The sequence below is a fragment of the Callorhinchus milii genome, unplaced genomic scaffold (genome assembly GCF_018977255.1).
Source record: "Callorhinchus milii isolate IMCB2004 unplaced genomic scaffold, IMCB_Cmil_1.0 Scaffold11, whole genome shotgun sequence".
Lineage (NCBI taxonomy): Eukaryota > Metazoa > Chordata > Chondrichthyes > Chimaeriformes > Callorhinchidae > Callorhinchus > Callorhinchus milii.
Window position 1 is genome coordinate 5,926,089 of NW_024704752.1, and position 25,082 is coordinate 5,951,170.

Genomic DNA, 25,082 nt, shown 5'->3' on the forward strand with positions numbered 1-25,082 from the left:
CAGGGTACCATCTCAGAGCTTATGGTTATCTCTTGTCCTGAGTAGAGCGAGTGGTTGCCTGGCTTTGCTGAGAGTGGCCCAACTAACATCAAGTCAATGACATAATGTCAATTAGATTGGAATTGGGAGTTTGGAAAATAAGATCCATTCCTACTCCAGTTGGTTTGTCTGGAGCTGAAGCCTCCAATGGAGAATTGATGACTGCTTCTGGAATCCCAACATTTGGTGTGTCAGTAGAGCCAGAGTACACACTGACTGAGTGAAGCTACCTCATGCCTAATCTAAGCTTAATGGGAACCAGAGAAAGTCATCATTGGAGATGGAACAATTATCTGGCAGGGGAAATAGCTGAGCCTCTGGGGACCTGCCCTGCTCGTGTGATCTTTGTAATCTGTAATGAGGAGTAACTGGAACATTAGTAGCTTATTAGCACTGCAGCAAGAGCCCAAAGATGGTTTTCATTAATGGCACAAACAAGCATGTCGCAACTCAGTGCTGCAGGCAATGGCTTGTCCTGCTGAGGAATGTAATGGTGAGTGATGTATTGTTGAAGGAGGTAATAATAATATAATGATAATAATCCTTTTATCACAAATATACTGTAAATTGACTATACTTTGTGGGCAAAATGCTGCAGCCAATTTCACACAGCACTGACCCACAAACAACAAGATTACACTTGTATAGTGCCTTTCACGTCGGGAGGACGTCCTAAGGGGCTAGACAATATATAGCATTTCAGACCCTAGCTGGGGTCAGTGGAGGAGAGGGGAGAGGAAGGGGGGTGACTGATGGCATGGTCAAAGAGGAGGATTTTGAGGCGGGACTTGAAGGAGGCTAAGGAGGGGGCGAGGCAGAGTGATTGGGGGATGAAATTCCAGGCTGGGGGCAGAGTGGCTGAAGGCTCTCCCACCAATGATGGGGTGGGTGGGTTGGGGGACGTGGAGCAGGCCAGAGCCGGCTGAACAGAGGGAGCAGGCGGGTTGGTAGGGGGTTAGGAGTTCACAAAGGTTGGGTGGGGCGAGGTCATGGAGGGCTTTGTAGGTGAGGACCAGGATCTTGAACTGGATCCTCTGAAGGATAGGGAGCCAATGGAGTCGTGCCAGAGATGGGGTCACAGAGTTTGGTGTGGGAGAGGACACAGGCTGCAGAGTTCTGGATTATCTGCAGCCTGTGGAGGAGGAGTTGGGAAGGCCGACAAGTAGGGCGTTTGCATAGTCGAGTCTGGAGGTAAACAATAGTTTCAGCGGCCTGAGGGGTGGGGTAGTGGCGGAGTCGGGGGATGTTATGGAGGTGAGGGAAGGCAGAGCGGGTCATGGGTTGGATGTGGGGAAGAAGACAGTTGAGGGTCGAACAAGACACCTAGGTTCCTGACTGGCTTGGTGAGTTGTAGTGTGCATCCATGGAGGTTGATGCTGCCAGAGCCTGAGGTGCAGAGGCGCTGGCGCGAGCCAATCAGGAGGGCCTCAGTCTTGTTCACATTCAACTGTAGGAAATTTGCCCTCATCCAGGACTTGATGTCTGTCAGGACAGCAGTGGTCTTGGAGTTGAGGGTGGAGGCAGAAAGATAGAGTTGGGTGTCATCCATATACATATGGAAGTTGATCCCATGTCTGCGGATGATGTCATCAAGGGGGAGCATGTAGATATTAAAGCGGAGACAAGGACAGAGCCCTGGGGTATGCCAGACATGACAGTGTGGGGGCTGGAGGAGAAACCTTTAGAGGCAACAAAGTGGAGATGGTGAGAGATAGAAATCGAACCAGACAAGGGCAGGTCTGCGAAGATTAAAGAGGAGAGGTGGTCTATGAGGATGGAGTGGTCGACAGTGTCGAAGGCGGCAGAGAGGTCGAGGAGGACAAGGAGGCAGAGGGAGCCCTGAACACTGATGTTCAGAAAGTCATTGGTGACTTTGACCAGGGCTGTTTCCGTGCTGTGGGCAGTGGTGGATTGAGTGACAAAGTTATTATTATAACTTTTGAAGGGATTATAACCCTTTAACCCTCGGAAAGTGATTCACCAATCAACTAACAAGCGAGTTCTTACTTAGTGCTAGAGGCGTGTGCAGTAAGAAAACTTGCCTAAGGTTTCTCCCCGTCCGGGAATTGAACCCGGCTCCTCTCACTTGTGAGGCAGGTACTCTAACTGATACTTTACACAACTCTGCAAATACTGTGTGCACTGAGTATTAATACTCCAAGTTAGACTGAACCAGGCAGCCTGTGGGAACATGTGGAAACGTTAGCCAGGCTGGCAGCACACAGCCTGACCTCCTGTTCACCTCCCCATTTCCTTTTGTAGTGTGCAAGCACTTTGGCCAAACCCTGAAAGAAATACCACGTAGCCTCCAGAGACCTGGTGTTTGTGGGAAACCATGATTATCTGAAATCTGGACTGTCCTACTCTTAACCCCAGTCACTGGGTTCACTAAAAACAACTGAGTTCACACACTGAGGAGCTCTGGCAAGTCATGGCGCGCTGAGAGTGAGTTAATATTTTCCAGAGGTCGGACTCAGCAATCTCTGCTCCTGATCTGAGTTACCTTGCTTCACGACCGTTTGCATCAGAGCATCTGAAAAGCCATGTCACAGGGATGCAGTTATCCCCCGGAGACAGGGGTCCACCTCATTCCCTAATCGTGGTGCTATCAGAGCCGCACATGATGTCAGGCAACATAAATTAAGCCCAAGCTGACCCGTGTAAAAGTAGCAACACCATCACCAAATTACATTACATTCTATAGTTGCCTTTCACATTGGGAGGACATCCCAAGGACTTGGGCAGTCAGGGATTTGGACTGAACAGGGGATTGGGATCAGAAGGGGTTAAAGGCAGAGAGGGTGGGGATAGGAGGCGACCGAAGGCCTGGTTGAAGAGGAGTGTCTTGAGTCTTGAGGGAGGCAAGGGAGGGGACACGGCAAAGGTACTGTGGGATGGAATTCCAAAGGGTGGGGGCAGAGAGGATGAAGGCCCGATCATAGATGGTGGGTGGGCTGAGTGGGGGACTTGGATTAGGCTGGAGCCTGCTGAGCAGAAGGAACGGACAGGTCTAAACAGCTCTAGAGTCAGTTCCAGGGAGCTTACAGTGGATGTTAGAAAAGCACAGGAAGTGTTTGTCTGTAATCGGAGCAGGTTTGCCAGCCCTGGTACTGGATAGCACTTCCAAGCTGCAGCTCGCCAGATATCTAAAGTGTCCCACAGTCCAAGTCTCAGACGGCAGCACACCATTACATTATCAAAGGGCTACATTCTCTCATTGGACAGCTTTTTTGAGTTGCATCTGTTGTTTATCATTCGCTGGTTAATAATAATAATCCTAGGGTTGGATGTAGCACCTTATCATGTCATGTTTGAAGTCACGGTACTAGTTATACTGGTCATATACAGTTAACTCCTGATAAATCGTAGTGACAAGTTAACCAGGGACGAGTTAAGTGATCATGCTGTCAATATCCTGGGTGCATTTTTTATATATTTATACATACGACTAACTCGCCACTCTGGATAACTCATCGATGAGCCCTTTTTCCCTTGGAGTGACGAGTTATCAGGGGTTTCCTGTAAGGTTTCACCTTGTGGCTGTTTATGGGACGTTGGTATATATATATATATATATATATATGCAAGGTGCGTTATTGGATATGTAAGCAAAGTGCTTTGAGACTTCTATTTTAGCATGAGTGCGCTGTGTAAATGCCAGTTGTTATAACAGTATTATGACCATGTGTAAGCAGTAATTGGGAAATTGCAATATAGCAGATAAAAGCAAAACAGAGTTATAAAACCTGGGTACCTGCTCATAGACACCCGTGCACACATAATAGTCCTGGGAAGGCAGACCCAGAGACGGTTGATCGATCTTCCGTTCCAACAGAGAAAGAAAGAACAGTTAGTGTGTGGCAGTGACTCCTTTCATATTGTGTGTGGCCTCATCATCGTTATTCCAAAGACATTTTAGTTCAACAGTCTTCCTCCTTTTTTTCCAATTTTACAAGGAACAATATGTTACGCCTGCTAATAACAATCCTTGCATTTGATACAGCACCTTATCACGTCGTTGAGACGTCCCAAAGCGCTTCACAGAATATATTGTAAAATGAATTGACTGTGTATTTTGTGGGAGAAACACAGCAGCCGATTGAGCACAGTCGTGTCCCACAAACAGTCATGGTTTGAGTGACCAAATTCTTTTTTTTAAATTTAATTCTTTATAGCCCCCGGGATGGGAAGGAGAGAATGAGCTGCAGCTAGAAGAGATCACTGTACCCAGGAAGCACACACTCCTGAGCGGTATAAGCAGTTTTATCACATTGTCTGGTTTTAGTGTTGATGCTCCCTCACTCCCCCCACAAACCCACACACCCCCACATTATACATGAAGATACATTAATGAGATTACTGCATTTCCTTGAATCTAAAGCATATTTCTGATGCTTTTGAGAATATAATAAGGAACTTTAACACAAGTCCAATCTGCCACCGATTCAAAGTGGCTCCCTGATTTTGGAGTTACTTTGTGATGACAGGCCATCGACAGGAGAAAAAAGACAGTATTTGAAGGGAATGAATGTGACCGAGGGGGAACCTACGTGAAGAATATACGCATTCGAGTTTTTGTCGTCTGTTCCAACAAAAACGTCCACTAAATACCGTTTGCCGTACTTCCTGTTCAGCTTCCCGATAGCTTTCTCAAACGTCCAGTTGCCACCTAAATAGAGGGACAGAAAGAGTAACCACCCAGCATCCTCATGCAGGTATAGATCATTAGAAGCTACACAGCTTGATCCCATGTGCACATGTTTGTATGTGTGTGCGTGTTTAAGCGAGAAGCTACCCTCCCGTGAAGGGCATTACATAAATGCAACTAGTTGTGTGTGAGAATACTGTCCTGTGTGTACGTGAGTGTGGGTAGGAAGTAAATGATCAATTAATTTAGGGGAGGTTGTCGGCCGGGACTCCAAGGAAGAGAAACTCCCTTCTCTTTTCGAATAGCGTCTTGGGATCTTTAATATCCACCTGGACAGGCAGATGGGACCTCGGTTTAATATCTCACCCGAAGAATGAATCCTCTGACAATGCAACACGTCCCCAAGTCCTGACGTGGGATTTGAACCCACAACCTTCTGACTCGTATACGACAGTGCTACCACGGAGCCAGACTGAAATACAATACAATACTGTGATACGACACGGGGACACTTTAGAAAACCCACAGCCTTAAGCGTTCTCTGACCCCCATCCCCTCCCCTCTTATTAGCGTTCAGAGGGACTTCGGTGTCCTTGTACACCAGTAGACAAAAAGTTAGTTTGCATGTACAGCAAGCAATTAGGAAGGCTAACGGTATGTTGGCATTACAAAAGGTTTAGAATATAAACGTAGGGAAGTCTTGCTGTATAGGGCCCTGGTGAGACCGCACCTAGAGTATTGTGTGCAGTTTTGGTCTCCTTATTTAAGAAAGGATGTACTCACCTTGGAGGGGGTACAACGTAGATTAACTGGGTTGGTACCAGGGATGAGGGTGGTGAGTTATGAGGATAAATTGAGCAATTTAGGCCTATATTCTCTAAAATATAGAAGAATGAGAGGTGATCTCATGGAAACCTATAAGATTATGAAGGGGTACAACAGAATAGATAGTGGGAGACTTTTTCCCCTGATTGGAGAAACTATAACCAGAAGTCACAGTCTTAAAATTGGGGTAAGCCCTTTCGCACTGAGTTGAGGAAAAACTTCTTCACTCAGAGAGGGTAGTGAATTTATGGAATTCTCTACCCCGAAAGGCTGTAGATGCTCAGTCCTTGAACATATTCAAGACTGAGATTGATAGATTTCTTGTGGATAAAGCGATTAAGGAATATGGGGATAAGGCGGGTAGGTGGTGTTAGAATAGATCAGCTCCTAATTCTTATGTTCTTATGTTTCAGACAGTCCCTTTCATTGAGGCTACATTTACATGTGAATCTCAGGCCAATATAGTTTAATGAAGACAACACCTCTGACAATACAGCTCTGCTCCTGCTCCTGCTCCACCCCCAGCTCTGCACTGGAGTGTCAGACTGGTCTGTGAGCTTGTTCCTTTGACCTTACCGTGTTTCGTATCCCAGTCGTCGGAGGCTACGGGCCAGTCAAATACATCTTCAAGCAAGGCCAACAATGGTTCTCCACCTTTACTTTCAATGGCAGCTGCAGGAACACAATCGGGAGGTTAGTGTTGTGAGTGCTTCTGGCACTGTGGGGAAACCTGGCACACACAGGGCAGGAACACTCACTTTGATTGGTGCACGATTTGTACAGTGTTTTGGCTTTCCGGATGGCTTCAGGTTCTCCATTGTCTGGCATCTCGAGCACGTCTGAGAAAGAGGCAGGTATCAGGGTTCATTCGGTAATTAATACAATGTGTATAGCCAGTGGCCAGCAGCTCACTTCCAGATGGTCACACAAACAAGAGGTCACTGCGCTGTGTGGGACGGTGCGTGAGTGTAAAACACAGTGCCTCGCAATGTGTGTTGATACACAGGTAGTGCTGTATGGTATGGGATGCTGTGCGTGTGTTATACACAAACAGTGTTGTGTGTTATAGAGAGGTGGGGGTTGGGAGGCGGTGACAAATATTCAAAAGTAAAAGGCAGAAACATTTTAAATAATGAAACTCTTCACAAAAAGGTGGCCACCAGTTTCGAAATAAAGTCTCAAATTGCTTCCGCACCTAACAGGCACCTTGCTGGTTAAAAAAATAATCTAAAGTTTACTGTAGTGAATGAGTAGCAAATGTATGAAACAGGCAGACAGTGGGAGCATAAACTTTTGATTCTTTCAAAAGCAAATCAGATAAATTTATTTTAGGAAATGATATCCCATGATACAGGATATGGTTTGAGACATGACATGTGCATTCGACTGCCAAGATGGTGGAAGGCAAACTGGATGGACCTTGGTCTTCTTTCATCCAGCAATTCGTACACTCTTATGATTCCTTTAATGATTCTCTTTATGTGTATCTTGCTTCCTTCCATTCAGAACCCTGGAAATTTACATCAAACCACGAGACTGGCCACATATGTCTTTGCTAGTTTTCAGCAAGAATAATCTGTCCATTCCCAATGTTCTGTTTTTTTGTGCTTCTCTTTTTCAAATATTTATCTAATCCCCCTTTAAAGATGTTACATATTGTTTCAACCATAGTTTCAGGTCAGACATTCTACATCCTAACAATTCTCTGTGCTAAAACTAGGACCTTTCCCTTTGCTCTTTCATTGATTCCTGCAAATCTCTTTTTTTGGTCGTCCGGGTGTCTAACACATGTAAAAAACAAATCACTGTGCTTAGCAGTATCCAAACCAGATACTGTTTGTTGCTCCCTTGTGTCTGGAATGTAAGTTGCACACTCTCTCTGGAGGGACGCACCCTGCTTATTTAATTGTGGAAAGTACAAGTTCAAAGTCCTAACATGGAGCAAAGCATTTATTTCCGTCACATTATGCTGTTTAGTAAAACTTCAGAAACCTCCCAGTCTAAGATGTGTTTTGGACCGTCTGCAGTTTGTGCTTTTTAAGAAAACTGATATGTGAAAATGTTTTAATTATCACGGGTATTGAAGGGGCGTGGAGACTCGCTTTTATTAAAAAAAATTGGGTGTTGCAATAACATTTGTATTTGATGCAATGCCCAGAACACACTGCCCCTCACACAGAGGGGTATATGCTGTGCACCTCACACAGAGGGGTATATGCTGTGCACCTCACACAGAGGGGTAAATGCTGTGCACCTCACACAGAGGGGTATATGCTGTGTACCTCACAATAGGACTCCCTAACTATTACCCTTCAGCTGTGGAACTGTACAATTTTGCTACATTTCTTTTCCAAACACTGTATTGACTCTGAGCTGGAACCTGTGCCTTCAGCAAAGTGACATGCGCTCTGGTCAGAGTGGAATGTGTGCTGTCTTGTGCATCTGATTTGCTGATGGCAGAGCGAGGCATCTAACAACCGCATAAACACATACTGTACATTCCAGGGCCAAGCATGCAAGTCACACGGAAGGCAGATACCAGGCTTTAAAAGAACAGAGTGAGGGCTGCGGCTGCGGAATGGTGTGATCGCTGCCCACAGGGCGACCTTCAACACTCTGCATTCATATCATCCCTGCAGCATGCTCCGCACATGCTCTGTCACACCACTGAGTCCTCTTCCAACCCAAAGCCTGACACAGAACATTCCCGGAACACCACCATAGTCAATAATAATTTAGGAGTCCTGTGGCGTAGTGGTTAGTGGCTAGCATGCTTGCCTCGCAAGCGAGAGCACCCAGGCAGGGCGAAACCTTAGGCAAGTTTCCTTAACTCCACACAGCTCTGGTTATCTAGCAGTAAGTAGGAATCTGGTTGTTAGTCGATTGATGGAGAGGACCTGGGTTTAATTGGCGAGCAGGGTGAAACGTTAGGTAAGTTTCCTTACTCCATACGCCTCTGTTTGTCTAGCAGGAAATAGGAACTTGATTGTTACTCACTGACCCCCCTTCTGCTCTTACCCTCCTCCACAACACCCTCTCCTCCACACTCGACACTCTTGCCCCCATCACCTCCCGTACTGTCTCCTACTCTCGCTTCTCCCCCTGGTTCACCACCCACCTCCGCTCCGTTGAATGCACCTGCCTCAAATCTGGCTTAACAGTCCACCGGCAAATCTGGCTGGACCTCCTCAAAATCTAACGCTTCTGTTCTCTACCACATCCCAACTCCTCCGTCCACCCCCACCACCTCGCGCAGGTCATCTCCTCCAACCTTCACTGCGAGGAGATGCTGGATTTCCTTGAATCCAAAATCAAGAGAATCCGCTCCGCGGTCACTCCCCCTCCAACTTCCACCCATCCCCCACCCCTTCCCTCCCACATACCGACTCCTATCCATCCTCCCCTACACACCTTCGAACCCGTTTCCCCACCCTCTGTCACCAAACTCATCCTGTCCCTGAAACCCACCACCTGCTCCCTTGACCCCATCCCCACTCCTTATCTCTCAGCTCTACCTCCTTGCCCTACTACTCACAGACATCATCAACTTGTCCCTCTCCTCTGGCTCTGTTCCCATTCCCCTAAAAACTGCCACCATCACTCCCACTTTGAAAAAAACCCTCCCTTGATGCGTCGCAGCTTTCAAGCTACCAGCCCATCTCCAACCTCCCCTTCCTGTTCAAGGTCCTTGCAAAGGTTGTCACCTCCCAGCTGCGCTCTTTCCTCTCCACCCATGCATTATTCGAACCCCTTCAGTTGGGTTTCCGTGCTGCCCATAGAACAGAAACCACCCTGGTCAAGGTCACCAATGACATCTTGACCATCTGCGACCAGGGGTCACTCTGCCTCCTCGTCCTATCAGCTGCATTCGATACGGTCGACCACGCTATCCTCCTCCACCGCTTGTCCTCCCACCTCAACCTTCAAGGCCCTGTCCTTGAGTGGTTTAGATCTTACCTCTCCCACCGTCTTCATTTTGTTTCCACACACGGCTTTTCCTCCAGCCCCCGCACTGTCTCGTGTGGTGTCCTTCAGGGCTCTGTACTTGGTCCCCTCCTCTTCACCCTCTATATGTTCCTCCTTGGTGACATCATCCGCAGTCATGAGGTAAACTTCCACATGTATGCGGATGACACCCAACTCTACCTTTCCTCCTCTACCCTCAACTCCTCGAAACACCGATGTCCTGATAGCCTGCGTGTCCGACATCGGTGGAGTTGAGGAGAGACAACTTTCTTCAGCTCAACGTCCGCAAAACTGAGGCCCTCCTGATTGGCTCGCGTCAGCACCTCCGCACCTCAGGCGCTGACAGCATCAGCATCCAAGGCTGCATTCTCCACCTCTCAAAGCCAGTCAGGAAACTCGGCGTTCTGTTCGACCCTGAGCTGTCCTTTCTTTCTCATATCCGCACCACAACTGGCACCGCCTTCCACCACCTCCGGAACATCGCACTACGGCACTACCTCACCCCTCACGCTGCTGAAACTCTGGTCCACGCCTTTATCACCTCAAGGCTGGACTACTGGAACTCTCTCCTCGCCGGCCTTCCCGGCACCTCCCTCCACAAGCTGCAGGTCATTCAGAACTCTGCAGCTCGTGTACTGTCCCGCACCAGGCTTCGGGACTACATCACTCCCACCCTCGCTCGCCTCCACTGGCTCCCCATCCCCCAGAGGATCGAATTCAAGATCCTCATCCTCACCTCCAAGGTCATTCACGGCCTTGCTCCCTCCTACCTCTCCGACCTACTATCCCCCTAACCTGCCCGAACCCTCCGTTCCTCTGGCTCCAGTCTGCTCCACATCCCCCGCCCTAACCGCCCTACCATCGGTGGCCGGGCCTTCAACCTCTCAGCCCCTAGGCTCTGGAACTCCATCCCCCAGTGCCTTCGCCTTGCTTCCTCCCTTTCCTCCTTCAAGGCCGGTCTCAAGACCTTTCTCTTTGACCGTGCCTTCAGCTCCCCTCTCTACCCCCTCCTCGCTCCCTCCCTCCCTCCCTCCCTCCCTCCCCTCACCCTGACCATTTCCCCCCTGCTCAGGTCCTGACCCAATTGTCCAGCGCCTTGTGAGGTCCTCCTGACGTAAAAGGCGCTCTATAAATGAAATCTTGTTGTTGATGCTGTTAGAAAATTGACGGGGTAATAACCCTTCCAAAAAAACAAACAAATAATAATAGTTATAATTTGGTCACTCCCCACTGATTTCACTCATAGTTTTCACCCAGATCATAAATCTCTAACAGGATCCTGTGCGGAGCAGAGGTTGGCAGAGAGTGGGTGGTGTATACACGGGGTTGTGCCAATAGTGAACCACATTCAAGATCTGGAATATTGATCAGAAAGTTGCCAAGGGAACATCAATGTCACATCAACCCTAATATGTTCTGGTGACCCTGTGCTGACAAGTTTACAGAAACTGGCGTTATTTCATGACTGTAAGCTTTCAACTATCAGACCATGAAAATGGAATAGAGTCAATATAATAATAATAATCCTTATATTTGATATAATGCCTTGCCACGTCTTCGAGACATTTCATAGCGTTTCACAGAACAAAGTGAATTGACACTATTTTGTGGACGAAATGCGGTAGCCAATGACAACAGTCATGGATTGAGTGATCAAATTTTTTTTAAAAAAAATTTCAAGGTATTATTACCCCTGGAAACCAATCTGCCATTGACTGTCATCTGGGTTCCTACTTATTGCCTGTGGAGGAAGGAAACTTGCCTAACGTTTCGCCATGCCTGGGAATCAAACCCATATCTTCTCGCTTGCGAAGCCAGTACTCAAACTAACTATAGGACTCCACCAATCTTACTCAGTACTCAATATCCCCGGAAAAGACACCTGCCAATTGACTAAAACAGGGTTCCTACTTACTGCTAGCTAAACAGAGACATATAGGTCAACTGTAGCCTGATCTGCTCAGATAGTTTCTCCCACGAACTCATTTCCATCATTTGTAAAATTAGGACTTCAAAGGCTCAAATCACACATACACACAGATCAGACTGACTTTGCACAATTTGGGGTGGAAAATGCAACATATGATGTGGGTGATATAGTGACACAGACAGAAATTTTGCCCTGTTGATGTTTCAGTTGATGTTCAGGATTGTACAGAAATGTACCAAAATGTGTAGAAACATAGGAGCACATTAACATACAAGAATATACATGAACACACAAACATACAGCCTACGCATGAACCTGCAGGAACATGCTTGAACACATGAACATACAAGAACATAGGATTGGAAAAGCTTAGTCTGCTCCACCTGATGGGTTCCAAAGTAAATAATCAATCCTCCTTCGTTCCATCTCTCATCCCTCAATCAATGTCTTTGCCAAATAGCTGTCTGATTCCCTTTGATACTTGCTGACATGACAGGTTCTACCCACTTGATGCTTAAAGTGACTGGATTGGAAGATATTAACTGTGCAGCGTGGTTAGAGAGAGAGAGAGAATGCCTCTCCTCACCTGAGCCACAGAGTGTAGCTGCACAAAGGCTTTCAAGACCTCTCAAAAAAAAAGGAACATGTACTCAAAGTAATTATTTCCATAAACAAAAAGGTTTCAACAACTAACTAAAAGCCTCTCTTCAGTGTGATTCCATATCCCCCCCCCCCACTAACACGCATCAGTGATTAGCTATGAAAGGAAGGTGCTGTATAGGACAGATGTTTAGCCTCGCAAGGTTCCCATGGCAACAAGAAATGGCTCTGGATTGAATCACATAACTATTATCAGCACAGAATATCACATAAGAATTTGGAAAACTCTTCAAACCCATCATTAAAATTGATGCTTACTAATAATTATCCTACTCAGTGAGGACAAGGGCATTCCCTCAGGACCATTACCATGATAATAATAATAATAATTCTCACCCACACCCGTATTCTCACCCACATTAAATTCCGTACCCCCATCACACCAGTCCTCGCCAGGCAGCATTGGGTCCCTATCACAGAACGGATTTATTTCAAGATCCTCTCACTCATCTACAAATCCCTTCACAACCTGGCACCTCCCTACTTTCTGGCATGCTCCCTCCCCACTCCACTATCCACTGCGTCCGCTTGGCTGGCTCTGGCCTCCTCCTTGTCCTTCGTCCCTCCCCCGCTCCACCTTCGACGGCCGCACTTTCAGCCACTACGCCCGGAAACATTAGAACTCTCTCCCTCAATCCTCCACCTTGCCCCCTCCTTTCCCTCTTTTAGATCACGACTGAAGACCTTCCTCTTCAACCATGTTTACGGTCACCTTTTCCCTAACCTCGGTGTCAGGTTCCACCAATGTTAAGTGCTCCGATATGTCTCAAAGTGAGTCATAAGATTTACTATAAAGTAGTACATAAAGTTGTTGGTCAGGACACTGGCAGAGTGAAACTCCCTTCTCTTTCAGAATAGTGTCAAAGGGTCTTTAACGCCCACTTGAACAGGCAAAATGGGACCTCAGGCTAACATCACATCTGCAGGACAGCACCTCCAACAATGCAACGTACGATCTAGAACTGTAATGTAGCGTCAGCCTAGACTACGTGAGTTCAAAATGCTGTAGTGGGGCTTGAACCTGCAACCTCTGAGATGGAGAAGTGCTGCATACAGCATCATCAACTTGCATTCATATAGCACCCTTCACGCTGGCCGGACTCTCGGAGCACTGTACCAATAGGGAACCTGAGATCCAGAGCTTTACAGAAGCTAAGTTTCAATGGAAATTCTGTTCCAAGTAGAATTTGTTTCTCTGAATGTGTGTCTGACCTAGTTTCACCCTTTTCACATTTTCAATGCACAGATTGAAAGCACCTCAACAACAAATTGCATTTATCCAGCGCTTTTCAGGTTAGGAATGTGTCCCAAGGCGCTGGACAAGAGAGCGAACTAACTGCACTACTGATCAGCTTCTTCTAACTCCCATTTCTTCCCCATATCCAACAAAGGACTAAACCCATCAGACGGACATTTCCTCAGCTCCCACACAGCAGCTAAAATAGTTCCTTAATGTTCAGAGGAAAACAGCCAGAGGTCACAAGTATCTAATGTTGTTACACAGCCAGAGAGATACAATGAAAAAAGTTCAAGACAACTTTTAGAAAGTCATTGTAAGTGGAATCCCGGAGTATAATGGTTAGAGCACTCGCCTTGCAAGTGGGAGGACGCAGGTTTGATTCCCAGGCAGGGCAAAACCTTAGGCAAATTTCCTTAGTCCACACACCTCTGTTTACCTAGCAGTAAGTAGGAACCTGGTTGTTAGTCGCTTGGTAGATTGCTTTCCGGGGATAGTGTTCCCTCCATAAATAAATAATTTGGTCACTCAATCCATGATTGTTTGCTGTGCACAATTAGCTGCCACTTTTTGCCCACAAAATAGAGTCAATTTACTTTACAAAATATTCTGCAAAGGGCTTTGAGACATCTCAAAGATGTGACAAGGTGCTACATCAAATGCAAAGATTATTATTATTATAGTAACATCGCACCATTAGGTCGAGTAGACCATCGTTCCATCTAACCACCCATCCACTGTCAGGCAGAGACCCCTGTTCCATTCTACTATCGAATACAGCATCAAGCACTTTTTGTCAACCACGTATCTGATACGTGTAAACCCATCATCTAACTTCACAGTCTCCAAAGATTTGGAACAGTTCAAATATGCATAGAAATTTCCAGTTGTCTGGTTTGGAATGCAAAGTTTCATCAGAGGGACACACCTTACTTACCTAAACCTGGAGAATTTATGGGGAGGTCACCTGGGCTTGAGCTGAGGTCAGAGTACACCTGTTAAAGGCTTTGGCTTACAGAGTGAACAGGAGCAAAGTGGGATGAATCCCAGCCCCAGTGACTAGTCTGCATCTCCAGCACTGCGGACAAGTCAGGGCGGCTGGTCTGCCTGCCTCAACAGAATATTGTTGGAATACTGTGGACCGCCACAAAGGGTTGATTTGATATTCCACTGTCACTTTAGGCCAACATAGTTATCCAGAAAGATACAGTCAGGGGGCGGAGATTATCGCTACCCATCCAGGAGCAGTAGAAGACGACCATCACAATGAGTTGATACTGGAGAGGTAAGACCAGAGCCCGAAAAAAGGACTGCATTCATATAGCGCCTTTCGGATCAGGAGGGAGTCCCAGGGCGATAGACAGGAGGGTGAACTAACTGCACTACTGATCAGCTTCTTTTAACTCCCATTTCTTCCTTGTATCCAACAAGGGGCCAACCCAAAAGGAGGAGGATCAGGGAAGAGAGATAATGGAGGAAAACAGAATGATCAAAGGACAGGGAATTAGGAGAATAAAAAGACCCGAGGTTAGATCAGGTCTGGAGGCTCTCATACTTGTGTTGGGAGAGGTGGGAATGCAGTCAGGACGCAAAGGCATGTCAATAAGTATGCAGATAAAGAAAAAAATCTTAGAGATGCCAAGAACTCCAGTGCAATCACACAAAAGACAACAAGAAAAGTTCAACAACAACTTGCAATTATGCAATGCCTTTCACTTAGGGAGTGCCTTACAAAGGCTAAGAGTGAGCCTGAGCTGGAAGTGAGATGGGACAGGGAGGGAAGTGGCTGAATGCCCAACCAACGAAATAGGTCTTCAAATGGGGTTTGAAAACAAAGAAGAAAGGATTTTGAAAGAGAGTTTGTGCGTGCTCATCTCTAGTACGTGGGTGCTTCCTACACTGCTTGTCACGAGTTCAGTAAAAGTCGAATTAACTTAACTTTGGCTTCATTCCTTTTGTGCCTGGGTCTGTTAGTGATATTGAATGGGAAAACAGCGAAGTCGCTTGGCGCCAATCTATTTGCTCTGATGCTAAATTGCCAGCCGGGGCTAATAACATGTTGGCAGTATTCCAAACACAATAAACCTGCGGCTGCCCATCAGCGAGAACCTGGCCACACATCTGACTTGTGGGAATTGGTAGTTTTTAAATACATACAATTGATTGACTCACGCTTTATTTTTGTCTGTTGGGAGGACGAAATGTATGATATATAATCCACTGTTTAAAATTTGTATTTAGTTCCCAACAAGAGAAATCCTTGAGTGTCTGAAGTTTTGTTGGAAGCGTACCAAGGGAGGTTGCAGAGATTTAATTGAGAGGTGATTTAAGAGTGAACCTTAGATGTGTATTGTATGGAGACTACATTTTTAGCCTGTTCTCTGGCCCAGTTCCGTCCCATCCCACTCAGATCATTAATATCCATCGTCTCTCAAGGCTGCAACCTTTAATTGGGAATTAAGAAATTCCCCCATACTAGTCTGACAAAACATCTGATATTAATAAGTATGGCTCTAATCTGAATCCTGCATATGATTTCAAAATTACTTAGCCATACGAAGCCTGGACGGATAAACATAGTATACTTGATTTACAGCAATTATGTGCTGCATATCTCTATTCCTTCAGCCTCTGACTTTATACTTTCAGCTATGTTTAAGAGGCATCATTCCACATAGTCTTGAGTTTCTCAGTTTAATTGTGTTAAATTGTGTAGATGGGAGCAGGAAATTATAATAATAATACTTGCATTTGATATAGCGCTTTTCATGTCGGGAGGACGTCCCAAAGCGCTTCACAGAACACACTGTAAAGTGAATTGACTGTATATTTGTGGGCGAATGCGGCAGCCGATTGCACACAGCAATGTCCCACAAACAGTCGTAGATTGAAAATGACCAATTTAATATTGTTTTTGGTTTTGGAGGGATTATTATTAGGCGTGTGGAGTAAGGAAACTTGCCCAAGGTTTCGCCCTCTGCCTAGAATTGAACTCAGGTCTCTCACTTGCAAAGCGAGTGCTCTAACCACTGAGCTACAGGGATCCAATTACAAAGATACTTAAAAATATTAAGTGATTGGGCAATACTGTGGCAGATGGAATTCAATGTGGGGAACTGTGACGTCATCCACTATGGCTCCAAAAGTAGCAAAACATAATATTTTCTAAATGGAGAGTAACTAAGAACTGTGGAAGAGCAAAGGGATTTGTTTGTCCACGTACACAAATCACTAAAAACAAGCTCACAGGTTTAAAAAAGCTAATGGGATGTTGGCCTTTATCTCAAAGGGCCTGGAATATAAAAAAGAGGAAATGATGATTCAACTATACAGAGCCTTGGTCAGACCCCACCTGGAAACTGCATTCAGTTTTGGGATATATTGGCTCTGGAGGGGGTGCAGCGCAAATCCACCAGAATAATACCAGGGCTTAAAGGGTTAACTTATGAGGACAGGTTGCATAAACTTGGTCTGTATTCTCTTGAGTTTAGAAGATTGAGGGATGATCTGATTGAGGTTTTTAAAATGATAAAGGAATTCTATAGGGTAGATACGGAAAACTATTTCCTCTGGTGGGGGAATCCAGAACAAGGGGCATAATCTTAAAATTAGAGCTAGGCCATTTTGGAGTGAAATTAAGAGGCATTTTTTCACCCAAATGATAGCGAAAATCTGGAACTCTCTCCCTCAAATGGCTGTGGAAGCTGGATCCCTTCACATTTTCAAGACTGAGGTGGATAGATATTAGATCAAGGGATATGGGCAAGACCTGCTCCCCAACCCCAACACCCAGGCCTGCTCCCTGACCCTTGGAAAAAGCCTCTTTAGGCTCCAGTCCCAGACTCTAAACATGTCACAGCTGTAATCTGTACAACCCTCCCTTCCTCGATTAACCATGATGAATGGATCAGATCTGGAAAGAGAATAATAACAACAGAGCATCGAGATTGGTTCGCAGAAGTGATTGATGCTTTCAGTATGTGCATGATTCTAATATAATGTATATTGCAGGAATGCATGTGTGTCCAGTGAGGAATGGGAACTAGTTGATGTTGTGATGCATAGATTGAGGGAGAGTCAAATACCTAAACTGGACTCTCACTTTCATTGATCCATGAACAGTCCAGTTTTCTATTAGCAAAAACACCTACATAGATGGTGGCAAATTGTGTGCCTGAGATAACAGAGATGTGATTGCAAGAACAGTGGCATTGATAAATGCGGTATTCACTCCGGTGCAAACGTTCTGCTGAATTGAACATCCACTCAGTAATAGGAAGTGGAGTGTGGTGACAAATTGCTGTGTCCAGGGCAATGAGCAGCAGAGGTTTTCAGGACTCCCTGTTTGCCTCCCTGTTCTGCACAATGTACCCATGAAAACCCATCACCATGCTTAAGAGTATCCAAACAAAACTGAGAATTCCATGCATCCTGCCCACAAATGCAAATTCCAGAGATAGAATATTGGAATGGAATGCACTCTCTTTCCCTGATGGATGCATCCTGCTCACCTAATTCTGGAAAGTATTACAACAGCAACAAGATTACACTTGTATAGCGCCTTTCATGTCGGGAGCATGTCCCAAGGCGCTGGACAGTATACAGCATTTCAGACCTGAGCTGGGGTCAGCGGGGGAGAAGGGAGGGGAGGGGAAGAGGGGTGACCGATGGCATGGTTGAAGAGGAGGGACTTGAAGGATGTGAGGTGGAGTGATTGGGGGATGGAATTCCAGGTTAGGGGCAGAGTGGCTGAAGGCTCTCCCGCCAATTGTAGGGCGGGTGGGTTGGGAGACGAGCAGGCTGGAGCAAGCTGAGCGGAGGGAGCGGGCGGGTTGCTAGGTCGCAGAGGTAGGTTGGGTAGGAGGTCACAGAGGTAGGGTGGGGCCAGACTATGAAGGGATTTTTATTAGGCACAGGTTGGCAAAAGTCACTGCTTGGGGACCCCCAGAGTGTATGTTGGGGAACTGCTAGTCTAACTTGCTAAATCCTGTCCAGTTAGGACTAGTCATTAAGTCTTTTGCTTGCAGGGTTATCAGACTGAGTGGGAAGATTCCCTGCTCCCAATGGCTGCTCTGCCCTTCCAAATCCTGCTGATAACCAGGCTGGCTGTGCTCTGGAGTACTGCAGACCCAACTGGCTCAGGATCTGATCAAGACCACCACAGAGGGCTGGCTTAATTCCGGCAGTGTATGTACATAAATCACTTTGAGCAGAGAATCTGTAGTCATTTCTAATATTTACAAAAAGTGATACAGCATGAAAACAGGCATTCAACCCAACCATACTGATATTTATACTGCACACAAGTCCCCACCCCCTATCACCTTCTACTTTACCCCTCTATTTCCCTCTCTCTCATTCAATGTCACGTTTTTTCTTGAACACACTGATGCTTCTTACTTCTACCACTGCTTCCAGCAGTGAGTTTCAGATTTTCACCACCCTCTGGTGAAGATGTTCCTCGTAAACTCCCTATTAGATCTATTACTGCCTGACTTATATTTATAATAATTATCCCTGCATTTGATATAGTGCCTTGTCATGTTGTCACGACATCTCAAAGTGTTTCATAGGAGACAATATAAAGTGGATTGACTGTATTTAGTGGACAAAATGCCATAGCGAATTCTGCACAGCAATGTCTCACTAACACCAACGGAGTGAGAGACCAATTTTATTTGGAGAATTTGTTGGCCAGGACACTAGTTTCTTGTTTTATGAGTTTTAGCTTGGCCTCTTAGCCAATAAATGGAGCCTATGTGTTCCTCGTATGATGAGCTCCTAGTTTTACCACACAATAAAATAACAACTTATATAGTTCACCATATGAGAAGCTTATTAACATCCACCTTATCAAATTTGAAGATAATCCCAACATGTGTGGGGCCTGGTGACTAGAAATAAAATTCAAAATGTTCTGGAGTAGCCTTGCTTCCTACGTTGCCTCCTTCAAGGCCCATCTCAAGGCTTTCTTTTTGACCCAATCTTTGGTCATCTTCTCACCAACCCCACTTGCTGTCCATCCCTCTTGACTCCAGCCTGGTGCAAACCCTTGACTGTCCACTGCCTGGGGTCATCGTCCCGATGTAAAAGGCGTTATATAAATGTTGTTGTTATTTCATTGTATGATGAAACTAGGAGCTCAGCATACAAGGAAGGCATTGATGAGGCTCCCTGTCCCATCACACTGGGTGTTGGATGCAACTCTCAAACAAGAGAGGGCTGGGATTGTGCCCACACCAGCAAGACAGAATTGTGATTGCACCATCAGTAGAAGGTCAAGTCCAGTAAACCTCTAACTCCCCACTTATCTATAATGTTTGTGGCACAGTGATCTATAATTAAACTGATTATTGGGAAACATTCATGGTCAGACTGCCTATCTCATTTCAAGCCTTGTGAGCAGAAATGAACCTGGGGAAAAGGGTAAGATAATTTTGCAGCCAGATTTCACTGTGCTAACGAGCTCTCAGAAATGCTTGTGCAACTTAGGCAGAAATATGATCTTGACGTCAGTTCAGGAGCACGTAGAAGAGAACCAATTAAAGGAAATATGAAAGCGAAGCCTTTTCAGCTCAACTGTGCAGAAGCCACAGATGGAAAAAATAAACCCCTTGGACAATAGCCAAGCATCAAACACAGCCTGTACCCAACACACAAAGCAGGAGCAAATAAGGGACAGGAAAATAGATACAACCAACAGCCAAGGGCCAATGCTTTTTTAACTTTGCCTGTACAGTAAAACTCACATAAATCGCATTAGTCGGGACTGTAACATTTAATATGATCTACGTGAAGTGCGAGTTGCAGGCAAACTGTGTAAGTCGTATTAAATCCAATCAACAATCTACACAGCACATAATTCATTGCAGCTGGTAAGTGCACATGCAGTGACAGGTCAAGACAACATTTCTTTTCACTCAATGCGCTTTGACCTGTGACCACACGTGCACTTTCCGACAAGCATTGGAATGGCATTGAATCTCGGGAAATAAAGTTACTTCCGCTTGCATCAATGAATCAAGACGATTCAATGTGGCCAGTAAGTGCGGGAATAATGGAGGATAGCAGAGTGCTGTTACTCATTAGGAGGTGATTAACACGAGAAGTGCAAATAAAACTAAGTGGTTTTGATAAAAAACTGAATGGAACTCGACTGAATGGGACTCAGGTGAATGTACGGACTTAGGCGATTATACAAATTATAAAGATAAGACTTATACGAGTTTTATTGTAGAATAACTAGCACATTTCAATACTGGTATTCCATGACTTGCTCTCCCACTGTCTCAGCTCCCTGTGTGCAGTGATTGAAGCTTTGTAACAAACCCAGGTTCTCTTTCAGTGGTTTGACAGGAGTTCATAAGATGCACGTGGAAGAAATAATGAGGGAAAAATTAAAGCATCACAAAAGATCAAAAAGAGAAAGGTTGGGAGTTTTTTTTTTCTTATATACACACACACAGAAGGCTATTAAGACAGAGTACGCCTACCAAAAACTGGTTGAAGTGGAATCCATAATCACTTTTACAAGGGAATTAAACAAATACACTTTAAATGGAAAATTGGTAATGGAGGAAAGCTGGGGAAGGTGGGTTGAGTAAATCGCTCTTACAAAGAGCCAGAACACCAATGACGATCTTTTTCTGTGCTGAAGCACTCTAACGTTGTACAATTCCAGCATAATGCTCAACTGGAATTGATTGCTTTCCAACTGGGATGTGGGAGGCCAATACTTTCAGTGAACATATAAAAAATGGTCTCTTGCAGGGAATTAGAACATTTTTAGGCTCCAGGGGTGGGGGAGAGGAGGCGTAGAGGGAGAAACATCATTATCGATTCCCTGAGAACCATTTTGCAAACATCGAATGGCTTTTAAAGGAGAAACAGAAATCTGCCACCCAATGCATGTCAGATTATAACAGAGGATATTTACAGGATGGGCACCAATATATACATACATATACAATCTATACCAATGCACCTGATATCTTCCTGCCCTCCTGAACCTAACCCCGAGTAGATTGATGACGTATGTCAGACGAACATACAGTTTACAAGTACATAGTTACTGCACTTTAACTGTGGAGCTAACTTTAACGCCACTTTAATATATCCAGTGAAGCGTTTTGAGAAGTCCTAACACAGACCTGCGTGCCTAGTGAACCCCTCCACACCACTATCAGCGCCCGTGCCTTCAGCCACTATGTCCCTCAGTCTGGAACTCCATTTGTCAATCTACACGGTTCCGTAGTGTAGTGGTTGGGGTTCTCACTTCACAAGTGAGAGGACCCGGGTTCGATTCCCTTGGTCCACACACCTCTGTTCACCTAGCAATAAGTAGGAACCCGGTTGTTAGTTGATCAGTGGATCACTTTCCAGGAGTAACAATCCCTTAAAAAAAAGGTCGTTCAATCCACGACTGTTTATGGGACGCTGCTGTGCACAAATGGCTGCCGCATTTTGCTCACAAAATATACAGTCAATTCACTTTGCAGTACATTCTGTGAAGCACTTTGAGATGTTGTGAAGATATAAGGCGCGATATTAAATGCAAATATTATTTTTTCCCCAGTGCAGTTCCTATTTACACTTTCATCTGCAAAGCCCTTTGGTCTCAATTCTTTCACCAATTCAACTATGTGTCCCCAAATGGTGTGCACTGAGCAAATCACCAGACCAGCTGAAATCACCATCACTTTTCAAATAAAAGTGGGACACACCTTTTAAAGCATGTCATCCTGGCTCAGTTTACAGCACTCTCACCTCTGAGTTTGAGCCATACAATTGGGGCCTGAGCTCAAAGTCTTGTCTGACACTCCAATGCCAGTATATTCTATGGGCAAATGTGACATTTGCCTATAAAAGGAGCGCTGCATTGTTGGAGGTGCCATTCTTCAGATGGGACATTAAACTGTCTGCTTTCTCAGGTAGACGTTAAAGAGCAACATCATTATTCAAAAAGAGAAGGGCATTTCTCCCGGCGTCCTGGCCAACGATCCCTCGTATAAAATATAAAATTGGTCATTCACATCATGACTGTTTATGGGATAATGCAGTGTGCAACTTAGCTGCCACATTTGCCTATAAAGTATACAGTCACTGCACCTTGTAGTGAATCTTATGAAGCACTTTCAAATGGTCTCCCAACGTAAAAAGCGATACATCAAACGTGAGCATTATTATTGTTATAAAGTAAATTTAACTTCACAACAACAAACTGGACTTGTCTCTTTAAAATGATATAGCCTGTGCTCCAATATACTCCTGTAACTCAGCAATGCAGACTCATTGCTTCACTGTTTGATCCATATGCTCCCAATCTGGAACCATCCAATGAATAAACCAGTAACACGAGACATGCAACAGCCCAGCAACTCCACTATTCATTAATTGGAGAATATTAATAATTATCATCATAATCTTAACAATAATAATGACCTTTAGTTTCTGTCTGCTCACATCACAAGGACTGGTGATTGTTGAAGTCCATCCAGTCTGCAAGACCGAATTTTGCTGAAGACAATTTTTGGTCATAACAAAGTGTTTCTCTGAAGTACAAGTTTGTTTGTTCATAACATTGAAGATGTGAACTTTGCTCTGTGTGTACGATGTGCTGAAGGGTTCAGAAGTTAAACTTCCAATCTCTGTCCTTGTACTCACTCTCTCTGACAACATTTGAATTTTGAATATCAGATGCATTCAAGCTGTCAAAGAAATGCCAAAGAAACCAATAACAACTTACATTTTAATAATAATAATCCTTGCATTTGGTAAAAGCGCCTTATCGTGTTGGAAGGACATCTCAACATGCTTATCAGGATTTACTGTACAGTGGATTGACTGGATATTTGGAGGCAAACATAGCAGCCCAATTGTGCACAGCAATATCCTACAAACAGCCCTGGAGTGAGTGATCAATTTTATTGGGGGGATTGTTGGTCAGGACACTGGGAGAAAGAAACTCCCTTCTCTATTCGAATAGCGCCATGGGATCTTAAACTTCCACCTGAACAAGCAGATGGGACTTCGGTTTAATGTCTTATCCCACGATTCAAAGCGCCTTGACCCATCGCTGCATGGGTGCTCATTACTGGTACCAAGGCAGTAAGTGGGACATAAAGATTTGCCGTGACATAAGTAAATGACGTGATGGGCTGAATGGCCTCCTCGGTCACTGTGTTGCTAATAAGAGAGAAAGTTGTTTAATTTTCAGCTTCTCAGGAGATTCAGTTGAAATCCAAACAGAGCAACCCAGAGTTCAGCTGCAAGATTCCTGACACCAGTTTGCAAAATGTATTTGCCGTTTGCATAGCAACAAATAATTAAATATGATGAGGCCTGCGATCTCCAAGTCAGTTAACAATTACCAGGAATATCAGCATCTGATCACCACAATGTTATTGTACGCCCACCCACCACACACACCCACCACACCACATATCACGCACTACACCACACATCGCACACACAACAACACCCCCACCTCAGGTGAGTTCTAAAGTCTAGTGTGAACACCTGAACAATCAACCTGAACCTTTCAGCTCTTCTTATTCACTGACCTTTCAACACCACCTCCAGTTCGCCTCTGAGAACGTGAAAGGTGCTGTAATGGGACTTGGTCTCTGGGATGATGTATTTCTTCAGCCACCCTCCACATGCGTACTGGTAAAAGTTCTCACAAGGGTCCACCCTGGAATCCAAACTCTCAAGTATACGAGCAGCTGAGGAACAAGTGTGATAAAGTACAAGATTTGACACTAAGTGTGTGTGAGGCGAAGGCACAGTCTATTGTACAGTACTTAAGTCAGTTATTCGAGTCCTCCACAAAAACACAGCAGTGCCCTCCCAAGAGATATGGGGAGGTTTCGAAGGAACACTTTCACACAGACAGTTACTAGATTTACTAGACCACGCAATGTTTTGCCACAAGCGGCTATCGAATTCAAACCATAATAATGTTTACAAGGGAATTGGAAAAGATAACTCGAGAGAAACAACATTATAAAGGGAATGGGAAAGTGCGGGGGAATGGGATTAGAGAGCACCAGCACAGACCATAAGCATACCCCAGCCTTTGTAATTTGTATTATTCTCAATCAATATAGGATGCCACATCTGATCCTGCCTCAAGTGGTTGATTTACCCAAAAAAACAATATTTAAAAGTCTGACATTGAAACGTAAGGCTTTCTGTGCTGCTTCTGTTGTGCTCACCTGCTGAGATGCACATTGGGGTCTGACAAACATCATCTGTGGAGAAAACAAGGACAAAATCACAAAGTGAACCTTTGGCTCCTTTAAATACCCTAAATATTTTGTTTTTGGGGAACAGGAATTTCTAGCTTGTATGCCAGAAATATAGCCACTTCACTTCAAGTGCCTGTGCCTGAATTTGTTATGTTGAGCTGATTGTAAGGGTGCAATCAATGTGTGTGTATATATATATAATATACAAACACTTTTTTTTAAAAAACACAGTAAAATTGTGTATGACCAAGTCATGGAAATACCCTGACAACCAAGTGCTTAACTCATTAGTGCTGGAATTGGTGTCACATTGTCTAAAATGACACTCTAGTGCAAGGCTGGGAGGGGGTTGCATTGTTAAAGATGCCATCCTTCTCACGAAACATTAAACCGAGGTCCCATGGATGTTAAAGATCCCATGGCACTATTTGAAAAGAGGAGGGAGTTTCTCTCTCCCAGTCTCCTGACCAGCAATCCCCCAAATAAAATTGGCCACGCATTCTATGAGTATATGTAGGACATTGCCGT

The 25,082-nt window shown here is 45.0% G+C and overlaps 1 protein-coding gene across 4 annotated transcripts in view; it reads right to left on the reverse strand.

The window, feature by feature from the left end:
• LOC103176796 (neprilysin) overlaps nt 1–25,082 on the reverse strand; it is a 44,260-nt gene that overhangs the window by 14,400 nt on the left and 4,778 nt on the right. For all 4 annotated transcript variants that reach the window (XM_007890625.2, XM_007890582.2, XM_042339002.1 and 1 more), the window contains 6 exons: nt 24,522–24,557; nt 23,868–24,029; nt 6,271–6,351; nt 6,089–6,184; nt 4,590–4,708; nt 3,794–3,859 (listed from right to left, as the gene is read on the reverse strand). In XM_007890625.2, the coding sequence (XP_007888816.1) occupies nt 3,794–3,859; nt 4,590–4,708; nt 6,089–6,184; nt 6,271–6,351; nt 23,868–24,029; nt 24,522–24,557 (560 nt within the window). The remainder of the gene's footprint in view (nt 1–3,793; nt 3,860–4,589; nt 4,709–6,088; nt 6,185–6,270; nt 6,352–23,867; nt 24,030–24,521; nt 24,558–25,082) is intronic.